At 38.8% G+C, this 20977-nt stretch overlaps 2 protein-coding genes across 5 annotated transcripts in view; one reads left to right on the top strand and one right to left on the bottom strand.

Annotated features, from left to right (window-relative positions):
- The first annotated feature begins 459 nt into the window (after nt 1-459).
- Nucleotides 460-20977, top strand: part of lrit1a (leucine-rich repeat, immunoglobulin-like and transmembrane domains 1a) — a 33849-nt gene continuing 13331 nt past the window's right edge. For 2 of the 3 annotated variants that reach the window (XM_072583380.1, XM_072583378.1), the window contains exon 1: nt 13072-13160. The gene's annotated coding sequence lies outside the window, so the exon portion shown is untranslated. Of the gene's footprint in view, nt 575-13071; nt 13161-20977 lie in introns of those variants that run through there. The other variant, XM_072583379.1, reaches the window with a different exon arrangement.
- rgra (retinal G protein coupled receptor a) lies at nt 4271-15810 on the bottom strand. Of its 2 annotated transcripts, XM_072583381.1 has the most exons (7): nt 15643-15804; nt 14876-15032; nt 13009-13130; nt 11730-11883; nt 9398-9515; nt 5201-5314; nt 4271-4883 (listed from the first exon to the last, which is right to left on the bottom strand). In XM_072583381.1, the coding sequence occupies exons 1-7, from the start codon at nt 15719-15721 to the stop codon at nt 4740-4742; spliced, it is 888 nt and encodes a 295-aa protein (XP_072439482.1). In that variant the 5' UTR covers nt 15722-15804; the 3' UTR covers nt 4271-4739. The 2 variants fall into 2 exon arrangements, with proteins under 2 accessions (XP_072439482.1, XP_072439483.1); XM_072583382.1 differs by lacking the exons at nt 4271-4883; nt 5201-5314 and adding an exon at nt 5322-8566 and having other exon boundaries at nt 15643-15810.

Raw genomic sequence — 20977 nt, 5'->3', positions numbered from 1 at the left:
AGACAGTTTACAAACGTGAATTGAATAAAATGATAACAGTAAAAAAGATATATGAATCTGTCATTAGGGTCTGTGAAGAATACATGATGGAATGTTGCAGCCATTAAGTTGGGATGATACTGATGTTGGAAATTGAGCAATTGATTTTGAGATTCTTTGCCCTGCAGGTTAGTTGACAAGCTTTTGTCCTGGCTCCTTTTCTATGATGATTTCATTGGCTGGCCTACTTTCCAGAACACAGATTGAGAGAGGTTCTTTCTTCAACTGAAGTGCATGTTGGACTAATGGCTGTCCTTAAGCTATGACCTTCATATTAGCACACTTGGCCACACTGGCACATCAGCCAACGAACATAGTGAGACTAGGGCTGCAGGCATTTTTAAACCCCTGTTCTTGTGTATTGCTGAGAAGGTTAAACATAGCATGTTTTTTGACTCATGTCCACAGTGTGGGATACAACCCATCGGAGGTGACTTTACTGCTGAGAGGGGGTAATCATTTTGCTTTGCATCGCTTCCTCTGTTTGAAGTTTCCCTGACGCTATAAGGATGTCACATTCCATGGATTTCCAGTGGTCAGTGAATTCCATTTACTTTATCATCCATTCTTGGCATGTCAGTTTGAAAATACATGTCTTATTTTAAAAGTTCAATATGTTTATAATTAATTTGGGATTATGATCCATTGTCATGACACTGTCACACTTCAAATATCATGTGAGCAATGCCACGGGGACCTACTAATCTTTATTAAAAATTACAACTAAAATGTTAAAAAGGAAGATGAAATTTGAAAGTTCATGAAATCTTGCTGTAATAGACTTGTGGACATTAAAAATAATTCATGTGATTTGGTTTACTCTTTGTAATGATTTTTAGAAACAGAAACTAAAAGAAACACTTACACTTTCAACACAGTGGAGGGCAGCATTCATAATTTTTTTCAAGTGTCTGTGATACAAGCAAAACTCTCTCCAGGACAAAACATTCTCTTTGTTTAATATCCTCCCTTACAGCTAATGCTGATTTTCTACCTTTCCCTGAAAACAAATTATTTGCATCTATTTTTGCAAGGTGTGGTTGAAGCAATAGCAGAAGTGCATTTTGGGGGAAACCTGATAAATATATGAAGGAGAAAGAAATAGAAAGATATATTGACGAGTTAGAGGGAGATGGGTGGGATAAAGTTGGTATGGGTCATAAAAGCTTCTTAGAATATATGGACCGAAAGTTCTGTTTCTGTGCTATAGATTCCATATGAATTTCTGTCTTTAAATTGTAACTGGTCTTCCTGCCATAGCAAAGGTGTTGTACAGAGTTGAAAGGATTCAGAAAAGATTTACAAAGATGTGGCTAGGATTGGAGGGTTTGAGCTACAGGGAGAGGCTGATTAGGTTGGGGCTATTTTCCCTGGAATGTTGGAGTTCATAAAATATATATAGAAGTTTGCATAGAATATTTATAGAACTTCATGAGGGGCAATGGATAGGATGAATAACCAGGGTCATTTTCCCAGGGTAAGGGAGTCCAAAACTAGAGGGGATAGGTTTAAGGTGAGAGGGGAAAGATGTTAAAGGGACCTAATGGTCAACTTTTTCACGTAGAGGGTGGTGTGTGTATGGAATGAGCTGTCAGAGGAAGTGGTGGAGGCTGGTACAATTACAACATTTAAAAGGCACCTGGATGGATATATGAATTGGAAGGGTTTAGAGAGATATAGGCCAAGTGCTGACAAATGGGACTAGATTAATTTAAGATATCTGGCTGGCATGGATAAGTTGGGCCAAAGGGTCTATTTCCATACTGTACATCTCCATGACTCTATGCTGAAAATACTTCATAGCTATCTACTATTACTCCAGATGAGGGGTCTTGTGATGCAGTGATAGTGTCACCACCTCCAGTGGTGTGTTATAACATTGCTGAGTAGGTTGATTGGAAATTATCTATTGCTCCAGCTGGCATGACTGCAAAGCAGTGACTGAATGATTCTCAAGGCTCAGGAAGGCTTCATTCCAAAAGTGTGGAGTGTTTTTAATGAGGTATTCTCAGGCAGTCATTGTGTCATTCAACAAATACATTTTCATGTTTAGTTTAGTACTTGAGGTATTCAGTTTTAACAATCACATGCAAAAGCAACCTTGAAGGATCAGATTTGGTGTCAATATTTGGTACACTGCAGAGAACCATTCACAGCTCTCTCTCTCAAACCCATTCAACTCAATAGAAAACGCTCACCCAGTAATGCCACTGCTTGCTGCCTCCGAGAGCATTGGTGCCAGTGGAATTAGGAAATGGCTCACAGGTTTGATGGTCTTATTTACAAAGGCTTTCCAATGTTTGTTGATATTCCTATGATGGTGATAGCAAGCTGTAATGCTGAATAATGAAGTTGTTTGATATTTTAGCTTACTGCTGGCCTTGTATTACATTGGCACCTTCAATTGCTAGAACCTTAATCCAGTAACAGTAGAGCAAAGCCAATGCATCATCTGGGATCATGTGAATTTCATGGCCAATGACTCATTAACTTAACTTATGAAAGTAGAGGATAGAGAAAGGAGCAGAATGAGTTACAGGGAAATAAGTTTAAAAATAAATAAAAGTTAAATTTGAGATTGAAAGAGAAAAAAGGCAAATAGTTAATTAGATGCATAAAGAACACGACAGACAACAAAAGAATTATTTTTAAAGGAACACAAAGAAAAATGTTAAGGCATTGTTGTACAAGTCCTTGAGATATTCTTGAATAAATGACAAGGCAGATGAGACAAACATACAAACATACTAATTTTCATGAATTATAGAATTAGCAGCCCCATCCACCAAGATCAGGAACAGTAACAACATAATTTATGGGTTAAAGTCATATTTTCCAAGACATTTCTTAAAACCTCTTTAACCTGACCAATACATTTTTTTAACTTAGAGGTATGAGAGTATTCAATAGTGTCCATTCCATAACAATTGTAATTTCCACAAATTGCACTCTGCAGAATTGTAATGCTGTGCTATAAATTAATATTTTGTTGTTATTAATGATATTCATGTCTTGAGTTTTCTAATACAAGTCTAATTCTCCCCTAAACCTGACTGTAAAGTAACAAAACATTTAAAGTACTCTTTTTCAACTTAGGTAAACAAAATAAATTGTGCTAATAAAATTGTTTTGCGAAATAAATCCCAAGGCTTTGCCCTTTCCACTTACACTGATTAGTCCGACATTGTGCCAGGGATAAAGGATTACAATGGTTTACCACTAGATTGGCAGTCAAATAACACTTTTTCAGCCTCAGCAATCAGAATATATTAGCATTAATTCTAGAATATGGAAACAGACCGATTTTGTTATTCTCTACAACAACGTGCACTGTTAAATGTTGAGCCCAAATGCAGACATAGGTAGAACAGTCAGTATGTGTAGGCATTTAAACTTAAAAAGAATGTTAAAGGTTAACAATTTAGAATGAAACTTGAGATTAAAATAAGCATTCAGTTTTTTTTCTGAATTGAAACGCATAGATCACTTCGAAGTGGGGTTTCTGTAAGCTTGTTAATGTCTAAATTACATCCAATATTAAACCCCCTTGAGTTCAGATGTATAAAATTGAAAAGATAAACACTGTCAAAATACATGGCCATCCAGTTAGTGCTCTAACACAAAAACTAATTATGTATCTGCAGCCTGTAAGAAAAATACACCATGCTAATTGTTTTTTCAAAGCAATGGCTGATTGTTATGTCACGTCTATAATATTTACGTATATTGTTAACAATTTCTCAAAACAACAGCTCCATCTTCAGACTCATTTGCAATCTTTCTCCAATTTTCACAAATGGCAGGTTGCTAAGAATGTACAGTCGGTTCTGATATGATGTGTGTTTCTTCAACGTGAATTGAAGAATTTAGACCATTATTTGTAGAACGCGAACTTTCCTTACCTGTATTGGCTATAACGCAATTCTGGCCCCATCAGTTTAAATGGCACTGCTATTATACAATTTTCTTATAACGTGTGATTGCTTGGGAGTAGAACTATTGCGTCATGTCAGAACCAACTGCATTTTTGAAAATGTAGTCATATTCTGCATTAAGACATTTCCATCGAGGAAGGAGTGAATCCATTCATGCTACAACCTTCACCTTCTTTCTTAACCAAACTGTGCATTTTTAATTGCGCATTGCTCCAGTTCAACAAATAACAAACTTTCCATAGCTATTCATCATCTATAGATCAGCTGAAGTGCAAATATCATAGGGACTACAAAAATAGAATATAGAATGTAATTTATTTGCAACCAACTGAGCAGTCTTAAACAACATGGGATTAAAATAAAAACAAAAGAGCTGTGGATGCTGGAAATCAGAAGCAAAATCTCAGCAGGTCTGGGAGCTCTGTGGAGAGAAATCTGTTCTGAGGAAGGGTCACTGGACCCAAAATGTTAATTCTGATTTGTCTCCACAGATGCTGCCAGACAGGTTGAGATGTTCCAGCAATTTTTGTTTTTGTTTGTGTATGTAAATAACATGGATTTACGGCTTTTTGGAGCCAATAGCTGATACATGCATGTTCAAGTGTTGTTATAAACTGCCAGTATATTCATTCTAACTCCTTGATTTGTGAAGGGTACAAAGTGCTTCTACTGTGAAAGCAACTTGATATAAAGGTTGGGTCAAAAGCTTCTGTTGGCACTTCAGTTCATGTTCCAATGATTGTTCTGTAAGTGGTTGTATTTCATTTATTTAAGCTTCCCATCCATTTCAATGGATCCAATTTTCTCTCCTGTTAAGAAGGACCAGATCCCTCCTCTGTAGTTTGGATTTCCAAGAGCATAGACAAAAGCATTGGCTATAGGTGATGTTTTTGCAAGAATGGCAGGAAGCTGTCATGACAAGAGTAAGCGGAAAACATACACAGTGATTTTAGTTTTGAAAATTTATAAAACTGAATATAGAAACAAAATATATGAAACAAGAATCATATATCTATATCAACATAATGCTTCTCTAAACAAGTATCTAATTTACTATTCTTTCTATGTGTTTATCTCCAATTAGAATAATATTTGAAAAATAGAGTGAAAATCAAAGGAATCATTCTGGTTTATCCTTTAGTAAAATAGCACTATTTGTGTAACTCCCACCCCACACCCATTTATAATCATGTCTTTTTGATATAATATCAACTATTCCTACTCACCATTCTTAATTTTGGAGACAATACAGTAACATTTTCCATGACAGCATACATGCACAGCAGGCTATATGGTCCCCAGCATATTAAAAGAGTCTTAAAAGGCAATCCTGTATTAAACTGAGGAAACAAAACAAATTGAGTGAGAATGGATCAAGTCATGCAATGATCGTATTACTATAATGCTAAACCATCAGGTTCCACTAGAATTATGTCTACCTTGTGTCAATGATATTACCCAATCTCTCTCTAGCTTCCACCTCCTTATTTATCAGACTTGTCAGTCCAAGCCTGTGAAATCCATATGTTAACCCATTATCCTTAGCTAGCTGTAGAGAATTTATCACTGGTTTAGCTTGCTCTATCTTTTCCCCATTCTTTGGTAATATTAAACCCTCACTGGATTATAATTCCATGCCTTGTGGTTCCTCTCTAGATTAATTTTCTAAGATACCTAACATCCATTCTAGGTCCCCCTAAACGGTTCACCTCATCTATTTTGCACACAGCTGAACCCTTTGCAGACAAGAAACTTCCGAATCAGATTTGCATTCAGATGCTAATCTCAGAAAGAGCAGCAACAATGTGAGAAGTCAAAATAATTCTTTTCTTGAGGACTACTTCTTTTTCAATTTGACTAATCCCTTCATGTTGTAATACTATCTTTTGTAGTTGTGCTGACAAATGGACTATTTGGACTGTCAGCAGCAGAATTAGAAGAATTTTAATTAAATTAGCTTTATTGTCACATGTATTCAAATGAGTACAGTGAAGAGTTGACAAGTTGCCATTTACAGCACCATTTTAGATCCAAACATACCTTGGTACAGCTTCTTCAGTTAAAGTGCAACAATGTCACCAAAACATGGTGCCATCTTACGTACACATTACCCAGGCGCAATCAGGTACAGAATAGAGAAATAAAAAAAAATTACATTACGGCCATACAGAGTATAAGTATAAGGCAGAAAAACAAAAAGTTAAAAAGTTAAGCATCCCAGCCTCTCACCAAGGGCTCTCCGCAGCAGACCAGCATGGGGGGGGATTCCACTTGGCCTGACTGATGGCTGCCACCATGTTCTGTGCTGGGCCGCTGCCCCCGCTTTGCACTGGACTGCGGGTCTGGTGTCCCCACTTGGGGCCGCCAACAGCTGTCCCTGCTTTGGAATCCAGGAATCAGAGGCTGAGACTGGGTGTCCAAGGCCAAGAGAAGGAAGACTAGAGAGGGAAAGAGGGAGAGAAAAAGAAAAAGGAAGAAAAGAACAGGCGTGGCTGATGAGCTCCGGCTGGAGCGTCCTATTTTGTCACCATTTTACGAGAAATTCAGCAATATCCTCACTAATTATCAACCCTCCATTAAGATTAACAGTTTGCAAAGAAAGGCCTGGCCTGGCAGATGTACACCAGGAATAATTGGTTAGGATTTGGAACGCACCGGCTGACAGTGTGTTGGAAACAAGCTCAATTGAATACCTCAAAAGGGAACAGGAGTAATAGCTAAAGGACAAGAATTGCTTGGATTTGGAGAAAGGTTGGGCTAATTGAGTTGCTACTGGAAAGATCCAACAAAAATCTAGTGATCTTTTTCCATGCTGTTCCTCTTTTGATTCTGTAGTAATAGCCACCTTCCATTTTGGCCTTGAAGCAATACAAGAAAGAGCACCTGGGCATTCACAGAAGCAGAAAAACAAAATTCTAAATATAATAACAGAAATTACACATCCAAAAATCTGTCAGTTCTTGTTCTCTTCCTGGTTCATTGTATGTATTCCTCTACAAATAGTCATCAAATTGTTGTTTGAGGGTGTTCCACTCAGCCATAATGGGAATTGAAATAAGCGTATTCTGTCCAAGTAAGTCATCATGCGAAAAATATTTTCTAAATTATTCCTTCATTCTTCATCAGATTTTTGCCTCTTGTTACCATTTCATAGAACAGTTTTCATCACTTGGCACTTCTTGAATATCTCTGTTGGTTTGCCACATTATAAAGTGCCCTCATTAAGGTTTTCCTCATAGCTGCATTTTGCATTCCTGCTATCACTGCGTTGAAGATTCACAATACCTATTTGGATGGGAAATGCTGTTAATGGCCTGGGATGTACACAAAGTGGAGCTTTACAACAAAACTGCCCAGTCAGGATGGAGTCAATCATTGAATTGAATGCTTGGACATTGATACTGAGCAGGAACCATCAAGTCATACTCTTTGTAGCTAGCATGAGATCTTAGTTAATTAAACAGCATTAGGGGGTGGGGGACTCAGTGGCATGTTGGCTCAGTGGTTAGCACTGCTACCTCACAGTGCCAGGGACCCGGGTTCGATTCCCACCTCAGATGACCGTCTGTGTGGGTTTCTTCTGGGTGCTCTGATTTCCTCCCACAATCCAAAGATGTGCAGGTCAGATGAGTTGGCCATGCTAAATTGCCCATAGTGCTAGGTGCATTAGTCAGGGGTAAATATAGAGTAGGGGAATGAGTCTGGATGGCTTACTCTTCGAATGGTCATTATGGACGTGTTGGGCCGAAGGGCATGTTTCTAAACTGTAGGAAATCTAACCTAATCTAAACGAGAAATATTTAAAATTAGTTGCAGCATGAATGCTTGTCTCTACAAATAACCATTCCCTACTGGTAACATTGTTGAGGTTGTTTGGGACAGCGAGTTCTTGTTCCTGACCCAGAAGTTCAAAGTTCAAGTCCCACTTCTCGATGGCCTTGATGGACAAAGAAAGTGCATTCATAACGTGACCAAAAAGACTGAGTATCAACAGCAAATACTTGCCAAACACCCAAATGGCCATGCATGTGATGATAAGAAAATTGAAGTCCCTAACATCACCATCTGTAGTTCCAAACTACAGTATCTATGTTAATGTGCAATCAGATTCCCATGACTCATCTATAACATTACATTGGCACCTTTAGTTATTTCAAAATCAAAAAATCAGAGCCAAGGGCAATATTTCACAAAATATTAAATTGTTAAAATTATGTGGACAATCTGGGAATAGGAACAATACATTCAGTTTCAAAATCCTCAAGAATCCAGGTTTGATCAATTTAAAGGCAGCCCAAGGACTTAAGGGTGGGACTCCAAGATGTTATGAGATTTATGGGAACATTAGTTTTTAACAAGAAAACCAGTGAACAGGAAAATGGGATGTGAACATCTCTTTGATGCAAATGCATAAAAATAAAGCATGATGGGTCTCCAGATAATGTACCAGATATTCTTAGTCTGACGTATATCCCAGTCAGTTTCTATCTGTAAATGTAGAAATAGGAATAGACTCACTCTCTTCACCACTCTTCATTAGAAAAACACTCTTTTTGTTTTCTCCAAGCTCTTTCTGTAAGTAGTTTCTTCATCTATCAGAAGTAGAAAGGGAACTTATACAAGTACAGCTATAGCAACATAGGGAACAAGACTTTTCTTTAGCATGCTTCAGGAAGAAGTTACAATGATTTAACTGTATAGTTATTGCAGGATTTGGAGTGATGAGAAATGATCAAACTAGCTCGGATAGCACCCATGTAGAAAGTAGGTACAGCACTAGGGAAGATCTAACTGAGACAGGTAAGCCTCCTTGGAAAGGAGCTCATTGGCATGACACTCTTGAAACTAACACTTGTAATCCAGGGAAGACAGGAGATGCACTGAACAGGATATGGTCATATAAGTTTGGGAACATTGTCACTCGTGGATGTGGTGAGTGAAATCTATTTTACAGACTGCATCATAGGAGTTAACATTTCTGCTCAATTCCCTTTTCCAGTTAAGTCAATCTGACATCCCCAGATGTGCAATAGAAAGATAATCTAATGATGTCAGACCACCAACCACCTAGAGATGTATCCCTGATAACTTCACCAATTGTGACAACATCTCAGTATTTGCTCATACTAATTTACAGAGACACACTCTTTCACTGTATTTATTAAACAACTTGCTCCATTAATAACTTGCTTTGATTAACACTTGGCAAATATTATTGCCCCATATAATGAATTAGAAGAAGTTTTGCACAGTTTTTTTTATGCACTATCCCCTTTTAATGCATTTAGAACAAAAGTCTGTACAGTAAGATCATTAAAACAATCAAGAAAATTATGTTTAAACTGCAAGTGTACTGTCATGGCAATGAAAATATCGAAGACATTTTGTTGCAGGCTTAATAACATTACATAACTTATTTTTACCTTGACTTGTCCAGTTTTCTTGAATTTATTTGCACAAGATTGGTAAGAAGTTACCAAGATGAAAAGTGGGAAGACAAATTCAAAAAATGCCACCGGAATGAAGAATGAGACAAATGTTCTGGTGGGAAAATAAATCAAAGTACAGACAATGTTATGTGTCAGACTCCAATTCATGTTTCACAGAGGAGAATGACATGACTATTTATTTTTACAGCATCTGCAGTTTATATTATACAGACAGTGGACATGGTTGAGCTTTGACTTGCTGCAGGCAATGTAGCTACAAGAATATTCCCAAAGGGATCCTCAGGCCTCATTGAAGACATCTGCTCAGGATTAATTTCTCAAAAGGAACAGAATGTCTTTCTTTATTTAAACTGAATTAATCTAAGATGCTTCATACTTTTAGCTTTGCAGCTTGTACTTCACATGGAGCAAGAGTAGTGCATGTCTGGAATCAGAGCTGATGTGATTCAGTTTGATGCTGCATAGACTTTAGATCCAACATAGTGTCAAATTTTGTTTGTAACATTCTCCTGGATCCCAATGGACACCCATTAGCACTTCATGAATTTACCTGCATTTTGAGAGCAGTAATTCTCCTTTCCTGCAAAAGGATTTAAATTTGTAAGTGTTCTTCTGCCCAGATACAACTTGCATTAATGTAGTGCCTTTTATTTAGAGTGAGATTCCAAGGAGCTTCACAGAGATGTGATGGAAGATGGATATCAAGCCACAGAAGAAAAGATCAGATGTGATGAGCAAAAAGGTGAATAGACCAGGTTTATGGAGGGTCTTAAAGAAGAATTGAGAGATTGCTAGTGGGAGCTTAGGCTTCTGAAGGCATGACTGCCAAAGATGGGGCAAAGCAAGTGGGGGTAATGTACAAGAGGATAGTTGGCAGATGGATGCAGAGTTTAAAGAAATGGTAGAGCTGGAGGAAGATGCAGAGATAGGATCAAGTGAGGTCATGAGGAATTTAAAAGCGAAATCAAGGATTTTAAAATAAAGCTGTTGGGTGACTGGGAGATAACATTGATGTATGAGATAGGGTTGAAGAGTCATCAGGACTTGCGTGTTCAAAAAAATTTCCTTTTGGGTTTTGGGACCCTGACTTCAGGGTCAAATGAGGATCAGAAGCCTGTAGAGCATGCAAAACAGTCAGTCGTCTGCCCACTTGAATTAGCCATTTAGTGGCCAGAAGGTGAAACTATCATCCTGTTCCATGTCATAGAGTCATAGAGTCATAGAGATGTACAGCATGGAAACAGACCCTTCGGTACAACCCATTCATGCTGACCAGATATCCCAACCCAATCTAGTCCCACACCTGCCACCACCTGGCCCATATCCCTCCAAACCCTTTCTATTCATATACCCATCCAAATGCCTCTTAAATGTTGCAATTGTACCAGCCGCCACCACTTCCTCTGGCAGCTCATTCCATACATGTACCACCCTCTGCGTGAAAAAGTTGCCCCTTAAGACTCTTTTATGCCTTTACCCTCTGACCCGAAACCCATGTCCTCTAGTTCTGGACTCCCCAACCCCAGGGAAAAGACTTTGCCTATTTACCCTATTCATGCCCCTCAAAATGTTGTAAACCTCTATAAGGTCACCCCTCAGCCTCTGACGCTCCAGGGGAAACAGCCCCAGCTTGTTCAGCCTCTCCCTATAGCTCAAATCCTCCAACCCTAGCAACATTCTAGTAAATCTTTTCTGAGTTTCACAACATCTTTCCAATAGGAAGGAGACCAGAGTTGCTTGCAATATTCCAACAGTGGCCTAACCAATGTCCTGTACAGCTGCAACATGACCTCCCAACTCCTGTACTCAATACTCTGACCAATAAAGGAAAGCATACCAAACGCCTTCTTCACTATCCTAACTACCTGCAACTCCACTTTCAAGGAGCTATGAACCTGCACTCCAAGTTCTCTTTGTTCAGCAACACTCCCTAGGACCTTACCATTAAGTATATAAGTCCTGCTAAGATTTGCTTTCCCAAAATGCAGCACCTCGCATTTACCTGAATTAAACTCCATCTGCTGCTTCTCAGCCCATTGGCCCATCTGCTCAAGATCCTGTTGTAATCTGTCCACTACACCTCCAATTTTGGTGTCATCTGCAAACTTACTAACTGTGCCTCTTGATTAATTCTTATCGTCTCTGTCCAACAGCTTTGCAAAACTATTTGTTTGTGCTAACCAAGAACAAAGAAGGTCCACTACACTTTCTCAGCAGTACTATGGATTGCCAATAAATGCCACTCTTGCCAGCAAGACCTACATCCTGAGGATGAATTGCATTAATAAGAAATTCATTGACGTACCTGTCACCTTTAGAGTAGTCCAGGGTGCAGCAAGTTCTTAATGGTTCGTAATCATATTCACCCCATCCAAATAAGGGCATAGAAGCCCAGAATCCAGCAAATCCCCAGATAATTGCCAAAATAGTCACGGTACTGCTCCATTGTAGTCTTGATCCTATAAATAGGATTTAATGCATGGATGGATGTCAATCCATACGTAAACAGTATTTGATCAGTGAAAATCTAAGCTAAACTAACTCACCGTTAAGTTCACCAACCAGCATTTTCGCAATTAATTTTCAGAAAAGAAAGCAACTTTAATATCCTAGCTTGCTTAGTTTTCTGGACATGTACAAAGTATTGCAACATTCAGATATGTCAGGGTATACTGTGATTTGAATCACCAATCAGCTAAGCATCACTCCAAGATGGTCCCAAGTTTGATCCGTGATATATGGGGTTAGATAAATGGAAGTTATCCAGGATACTTTCCTCTAATAGTTCTCGAGTGACCTTTTCTAACTAAAGTGTGGACAGTTTGAAGGTTGACCATAATGCTTCCCTACAATTAAGCAGCTTGTAAAGGCTTTACTGCCACCGCTTACATTGGAATTACAGTCCAGTAATGCATCACCATCCTCTGGTTAGAAGAGAAGTTGGAAATTTAAAAAAAAATTAAATCAGCTTTAGTGCATTTCCAGTTCAAGAAAAGGGGATTATCTCCACTGCTCCTTATATAACTGACCAGCACTGTGACTATTTGGAATCACTACACTTAAATGCTTTGTTAACGGAGAAACTGGAATAAGTTGAAGCTTCACTTGGCTAGAATTGGCCAACAGACTGCACAATGAGTCTTTCACTAATTGTTAATTTGTTCACAAGGGATGAATCCTAATAAGCTTCACAATGACTGCTGTTTTAATAAGGAGCTGGACACAATTTTATTAGGCTTCAAATGGATTTGGAATTTTTTTGTCCTGCTTCCAATTTTACAGTTTGTTCACATCTCTGACACTCAGATGAATAAACTTGTTTTTCTAAGGCTCCAGAGAGGCAGATTAGACTGTTAAACAAGTCGATCCCAGAAAAGGTTTCAACCATGTCTTCATTACAAATTTAAAGTTTCCTATGCTTCTTTTATAATCTAATTGTCTTTATATTTCAAAATTTCCTGACCGTTTCCTTCTCAGATTTACTTTGTAAACTGTAAAGAGGATAAACTGAAACAAAACGTTATTGTCAGAAAGCGATTCAGTCTGTGTCAGTTGTGTTTCAGAGTTAGCTTGGAATGACTTACTGCTGCAGTTTAGGTGGTACCTGTCCCAAGCAATGGCAGCACATGCATTAATACTGGCGAGGGATGTCAAAAATCCTTGGAAACCGTGAGTCTGGCAACCTTCAGATCCATAAGGCCAATACCTGTGAGGGAAGCAGGCAACAAACATATACGTGAGTAAAAGTCATGTAAAAGTCAATTCCCTATTTTTGTCCAAAAAATCTGGCATTTTCCATTTATCTCATGTAAAAGTCAACCCTAGTTCTTCACAGATAACAGATCAACATTTTTTTCTTTATTTAGTGATCAATTGGGCTTCTGCTAATGATACTATATTTTGGAATGTAGCATGAATTTCAGCCCCTCAAAAGTAGTATCATGTAACAATAATTTTAACCTTTAAGACTAGTCTAAAGTTCAACAATATAGGGTAAGTGTCCAAGTATGGGAGTCCAAAATTAGGTACTATAAACATAAGACAGCAACTAATAAATCCAGTTGCAAATTCAGGAGAACTCTTTAATTAGAATGTGAAACATATATTTAACATTTAAGAGGCAGCTAGATAAATATAAGGTTACAATGGTGGTAAATATGGATGTTAATTTCCATCATCTGATTTGTATACCTTACACCTTTTATTAACTAAAATTGTTTTAAAAGAAGAATAAAAACTGTTCTACAATGATTTTCATGGTTACCTGACAACAGGCTGAGCTAAGTCCAGCAGTCCAATGTGGAATAAACAAAACCACCTGTGTTGAAATTGTCATTTTATCTAAACATTTTGAAACTTGACAATTGAAATAAGCATCTCAGATTCACATCTTCTGATTTAATTCACAATTGCGAGATAATTGCATATTTTGACAGATGAGAGACGTGACTGCAAAGACAGTTTGTGAAGACAATGAAATCAAACACAGGAATATATACTAAGCCATATTTTAGTAGGTGGTTTTAACCAGCAGAGCAGAAAGAAAGAATTGGGATTGGTAATAGCAGGACACTTTCTTCCTCTCTGTGTTTCTCATCATCTGAGGAAGACAGCATCAAATGATAAAACAAATTATGAAAAAACAAATTGTGGAAAGATCAGTTCACTGGGTTATGTTCTTAAAGTCAAAAGTCATACAACACCAGGTTATAGTCCAACAGGTTTATTTGAAATCACAAGCTTTTGAATCACTGCTCCTTTGTCAAGCAACAAAGGGGCAGCACTCTGAAAGCTTGTGATTTCAAATAAACTTGTGAAACTATAATACGGTGTTGTGTGACTTTTGATCTTACCCACCCGAGTCCAAGGCACCTCCGCCTCCAAGGTATCTACAAGTTTTACCACTGCTGAGGTCACCAATTGACAATTAAACAACTGTGGTGTCAGGTTAGAAGTCTTACACCTGAAGAATTCTAAGGATTTTATGTGTAGCCTTTATTCTTACTGTCTGTACAAGGCACTTATCCTTTTAAAGTTATCAGCTGTGTTGCGTAGTTTTGATGTTGTGTTTTTATTATTTTACTCGGGGTTAATAAGCAATACAATTCTTCTTTTACTTAAGAAAGCCTTGTAATTGGTTCCTTTATTTTGGTCTACTACCCATATCTTTAATTAGTGTGTGGTACAACTGCATGCTAAAGAAGTAAAAAATACTTCTTGCAATTGACTGAGGGGGAATTGAGAAAAACAGAACTCACTCCTCCTTGCCATTTGATTGTTACAACATGAAGGAGGGAGGAATAGAAAGTAACATTGATTGGATGTGATGAAGGATGAGAAGAGGCTGCTGTAACACTGGAATAGACCAATTGAGCCAAATTACCTTCTTCTGTGCTGTACACCTTATGTAATTTTCTGAAACCAAACCGAGAAATTGATAACCGTGTCTACCTTAGAAAGCTTGAGAAAGCAGCTACAAATGCATTCAAGCAGATGCCAGTGTCTGATACAGCCAAGCTGGCTATTAAGAGATTGCTTGGTGTCTGGATTTCCTTTATCTTGTAAAAGGATAAAATCGTTATCACATTCAGGAGTAGTCCAAGGAGAGCTGTGAAAGAGAACAGAAATCAAGGGATGGGTCCAAATGATGAGACATAACATATTGCTTTTCATTTGGGCTGTATCACACAGTTACAATGTTTTCCTTTGCTTTTTTCTTGAGAAATAACACCATGTCAACAAAGTACCCCTTTATTCATTAATGTTGAAGCAGGTTGTAGTTAAATCATTATCAAACCAGCTCACATATAATCACACTTACAATGTAGTCTGGACTTTATTGAATTTGCTGTGTTCAGTTTTTCTAATAGCTGAAATAACCATGCAAAATAATCCCAGACTTGCACTTTGGAAATCTCATTGGAATTCTAAGATTTTCTTGGCTAATGCAAATGTGAAAGGTAAAATATTGTCTTGCTCGACAAACATAGCATTCACACATATATTTGATATTGACTCACATAAACCTAGAGTTTTCCCACTTATTCATAGCTACAAGGAGGCAAAATTATTATCACAAATTGGTGTTCAAGCATATTGCATTGTCACTGTGAGGGAATATTGTATCAATGGCAGAAACTGAGGATAAATTAATCTAATGTATACTGATATACATCAATTTTACAAGTTTCTGTGAAATCAAACAAGCCCATCTTTACCTTCAAGTAATAGAGCAGTCCCGAGTGCAAATACTTCCAGCTCACTGAATCCCTCAATGATAGGTTTGGTAGATACCATTTTTACACCCTGGTACAGCAAGAACCTGACTTGTTCCCTTAAATATTGCTGATCAAATCAAGGCATTAAACAAGCAGTGATACATGTCAGTTGTTTATGTAATTTCTGGGACAGAGAGGAGGGCAGGGGGAAGGTTTAGCAATCTTGAAGAGTGTCTCATGACTGCAGTACAGTCAAGCCTATTAAATCGCATTTGCAGACTTTGAAATGCATTCATTAAAGCACAGCCAGGCCTTTGTGAAGGAGCATAATTTATTGTTCTTGTGGCCAAGATTAAGTGACCATTCTGGCGCCATACTGTTTTATACACATCGGTCTTTAATAGCAATTCGCTTAAATTTGCAAATATTCTTACCTATAATTACAGTGATCAACAAACGTGTCTGTCCAAGTTAAATGATTTACACTGCTTCATTCAATTAAAATGCAATCAGTTCCACTATAGCCAGCTGTGAAGAATGAGTTTGTTGTATTCTGTGTTCCCACTTTACAACACACTTTCAATAATGCTAATGTTTTACTATATGGCTTTTCCACTAAACTTTGCAGTCATTTATCATTTTATGTGAAGTAGGTCACCCATGGAAGAGGTGGTCACAGATCTATACCGCTGCACTTCAATTGTAATATAAGTTGGTTGTAAGGCCATGCTATTAAGTGTTTGACATTGTACTATCTTTGGCGTAACAGTGAAGAAATGCATGGAGATACCTCTGCTAAAAAAGGATGGAGAAACCAGATGATGAATGACTTAAAGGTAAAATGGTACAGTCTCCACGTAGCATTCCAATGGTGGATACAATTTCAGGATTAAGCAATTCAGGTTTTGCTTCTCAGTGCAATGGGGAAGCTTAGATTAAATCATTATTCAGACTGGCAGACAATATTGCATTGGGAATTGTTTCTCACAATGTGTGCGAATGAAGGAGTGTGATAAATAGGATTGATGGGTTTCAGGTGCAGATTGCCAGGTGGAAAGATGTTCTGATGGGAAAATAATTGCTGCAGCAGCCTAGACAGAAAAACCACGTGGAAAGGCTGATGGGGCTGATTCCCTGGGAATGACCCTGGAAGTTGAGATTTCTGAGGGGATTTCTGAGAACCCTCTGAGAAAAGACCCAGCTCTGAGTTAGAGGTTGAGACTTTGTGCGGTCCTTACTGGTTTTGTTTAATAGTTACCCATAGTTAGAGGGATTCAAACTCACAATTCACCTCCATCAGACTCTCCACAGATACTAGACACTCCTTCCATTGCACGTCACCGACACCCTCATCCCCACATAAATCTGAACCCTCCAACTACTCAAAGCAATTCCAAAGACCAATCACTTAAGCATACCTGACCCCAGTTGGACCCAACCACCCCCAAATGGAATTGTCTTGTAAATACCTTCAACCTGAATCTCTTTCCCCCAACTACACCATGATCTACCCTACTCATTCATCCATGTACCTATCCTTTTGCCTACATGGTATGTAAACCCTTCACTGATCTGCTATCCTAACACCTACCCTCCTGCCATGCACCCCCTCACCTACCTGACATCTCAACCCTTCAATCACTGTCACCCTATGCCCTCATCCACCTACCAACCTACTCCTCACCCACATGACACACTATTCCAGCAAGAGAAAGTACAGAAAAGGAACCGGAGAAAGGAATGCCAGTGATCTCGAGGACAAGGACTAATTCCACCTCCTGGAGACATCTGCCAAAGGTGTAGTGGGAGATGCAGCTCTAGGATCAGGCTCATCAGTACATATAAGGGCCCACAGAACCCATGACCAGTGACACGGAATTTCTGAGATAGACAATTACAATTGTTAGTGAGTGACTGCTAATGAGGATGACACTCAGCTGCCGCCCCACCCCTCAGTCATCATTCACATTACCCCCTCAATCATCTGGCATTGTATCCTCTTACCCACATGTTACCCCAACCCCTCACCCACCTATCATTGCAAACACCACCCCTTGCGGCTATACCACCCAACCCAGTGAGCACCCCATTATTTGCCCCAACCTCCAGCTCACACCAAATGGACTGCTGTAGTCCAAGAAGACAGTTCATCATTTTCTCAAGAGTGACAAGAGATGGGAAATAAATGCTGGCCCAGCAGTAAAACCCACATCCCTTGATTGGATCAATAAAGGGAAAAGAGAAGGAAAACTCTTTCAAAATGAAAAGGTGAGGCAAACAAATTCAAAGCTTCCTGGATCACATAAGATGTAGAAATTATGACAAAGAAACAGTTTACTAATGCAAGGTGTCACATAAAAAATGCAATTGAGAACCAGGCCGAATATAGAAGCTTCAGTGGGGTGGTAACAAAGTAAGTAAGAGAAGCATTGTGGGAATATTGAAATTGATGGGCATCCAACATAAAGGAGGATTCCAATGTCTTCTACAGACACATAAATCGTAAAACAGTGGTTAAAAAAAAGCCTGGAACCAATTAAGAACGAAAGAGGGGATTTATATATGGAAAAGGCAGCATGACTGAGGTATTTAAATGAATAGTTTGCATTTGTCTTCGTCAGGTATTGATGATCCCAGTTGATAGTAATATTGGACAAGTCAAGTATAGATGTAAACATATAGACCAAAAGGTTCATTTTTTTTTCTGTTTACCTGGAGGTCAGTCACTGAATATTGGCTGCCAATGTACTTTTAACAACAGAATACAAAGATTTGCTTGTCAAACAAATAAAACAAACTATATTATAATGTGCAAGAATTATTTGAAATGTACTAATTCCAATTATCAGAAGTAATGATTCATCCTTCTATCCCCAGCAATAAACTTACAAGCATCTGTTATGGACAAGATCAGACAACACCACCCCCCCCCCCCCCCCCACCAAAACATTTTAAGAAGCTAGCCTAGACCCTAACTTTTTCTTGTTTGTAAGGCAAATGTAAAGTGTCATGTTCCAGTTGCAATATAATTGGTCAAACTACTTGATATTGAGCAAAACACAATTTATTTAGACACTATAGTTAAAATAATCAAAGAAAGAGAGATTTAGAATAACTTAACTCTATTGGAAACTTTCACAAAATAATAGATAGAGTAAGTAATACTAATTAACCATTCCAATATAGTAATATCCCATAAACACATGCCTTGGCAAACAGGCAAATTCAGAAAAGCAAATTTTGTCTCACATACAAAGGCAACCTAGGAAGAGAAGCCCCAATGTTTGGTTGTAATTGAGAGAGGGAAAAATAGCTCCCACTTCTTCATGCCACAACAACAACTGCTTAAAGCTAAATGTGAAAACTAAAAAAAAAGTTGAAATCCTGGTCTGTGAGAGTTGGCCACACCCATCCAGGCTGCTTCTATTGTTCCAAGCTTTTAATAAAACTCCCAAGGCCTCACAAGCTGTACACTCCAGTGGTTTTGGTAGAATGCTCAGTACCTCTGCCTCTCCCTTAATAAAAAGGACAAAATAACCTCATAAAGTCATAGCATCATCACACATCCAAAGCTCAGAGTCACAGCTGTCTCCATGCTAAAGTAGCTTGCAGAGCTGGTATGGATATAGTTGGTTTCTTTCTGAAAATTGCTGTGGAATCACTGCTTGCCATTTTGATCAGTGAATCTCTCTTTCTGAGACCCTTGTAAAACCTGCTAACTCAGCTCACTTATTTCTCAGCCTGGGTTGCTTAACCTCACACATTCACCAGCTTTGTCCTCTCTGTCACTACCACCACATTCTATTTCTTGCTTTCTTCTCAACAACCAAAGATGTTTTCTGCAACCTTGATTCCTTTAACTGCTGCATAATTTTCTGATGGCTATTTCTGCAGTGTCAAGGGGAGTTGCACATTGAGATACTGTGTAATCCATGATGTTGCAGACTCCAAAGGAATGCCCAGAAAATTAAAAATCCCTTTGACCTGATAATACCCCAGATCCCCGTGGGGACCTACAATCTCTCCGTCACTGGACCCAACACTGCTCCCTCTGCCTGAGACCCACAAATGATGAGACCAAAAGGCCATAAGATATAGGAACAGAATTAAATGATTTAGTCCATCAAGTCTGCTTCTCCATTTGATCATGGCTGATGTGTTTTTTAATCCTATTCTCCTGCCATCTCCCCATAATCCCCTTACTACTGAAGAACCTACCTATCTCTCTCTCAAATACACTCAATGACTTGGCCTCCACTGCCATCTGTAGCAATGAGTTCCATAGATTAACCACCCTCTGGCTGAAGAAATAGCTCCTTTTTTCATTTCTGAAGGGCTGTCTCTTCACTCTGAGCCTGTGCCCTCAGGTTCTAGTCTCTCCCAAAAGTGGAAACATCTTAAAAGAATCCTGAACTAGGACTTCCAAGTTCCATTGAGCTTCAGATTTCTAAAGCCTTTCCCTATTTAGAAACTAGTCTATGCCTCTATTCTTCCACCAAAGTACACATCTCACTCCCTCCCACATTGTGTTCCATCTGTCACTTCTTTTCCACTCTTCTCACCTCTCCAATTCCTCTGCAGCCTCCTCCCTTCTTCAATAGTACCTGCCCCTCCAGCTACCTTTGTCATCTGCAAACTTAGCAGCAATGCCCTCAGTTCCTTCATCCAGATTTCTAATGCATAACATGTATAATTGTGATCTGAAAACTGACCCCTGCAGAAGGCCACTAGCCACTGGCTGCCATCCTGAAAAAGCCCAATTTATCCCTATTCTATGTCTTCTACCAGTCAGCCAATCCTCTATCCATGCCAGTACCTTATCCCTTACACCATGGGCTCTTATTTTATTCAGCAGCCTCCTGCACAGCACATTGTCAAAGGCCTTTTAGTAATTCAAATACATCTGGATGTCTTGAAATGGGTAAAGGTGGATAAATCCCCAGGACCTGGTCTGTGGGAAGCTAGACAAGTGATTGCTGGGCTTCTTGTTGAGATATTTGTATCATCGATAGTCCAGGTGAGGTGCCGGAAGACTGGAGGTTGTCAAACATGATGCCACTGTTTAAGAAGGGCAGTAAGGACAAGCCAGGGAACTATAGACTGGTGAGCCTGACCTCGGTGGTGGGCAAGTTGTTGGAGGGAATCCTGAGTATTGAGTATAGGAGTTGGGAGGTCATGTTGCAGCTGTACAGCACATTGGTTAAGCCACTGTTGGAATATTGTGTGCAATTCTGGTCTCCTTCCTATTGGAAAGATATAAAATTTGAAAGGGTTCAGATAAGATTTACAAGAATGTTGTCAGGGTTGGAGGATTTGAGCTGTAGGAAGAGGCTAA

The sequence above is a fragment of the Chiloscyllium punctatum genome, chromosome 13, assembly GCF_047496795.1.
Source record: "Chiloscyllium punctatum isolate Juve2018m chromosome 13, sChiPun1.3, whole genome shotgun sequence".
Classification (NCBI taxonomy): Eukaryota; Metazoa; Chordata; class Chondrichthyes; order Orectolobiformes; family Hemiscylliidae; genus Chiloscyllium; species Chiloscyllium punctatum.
This window is presented reverse-complemented; position numbering and strand designations above follow the sequence as displayed.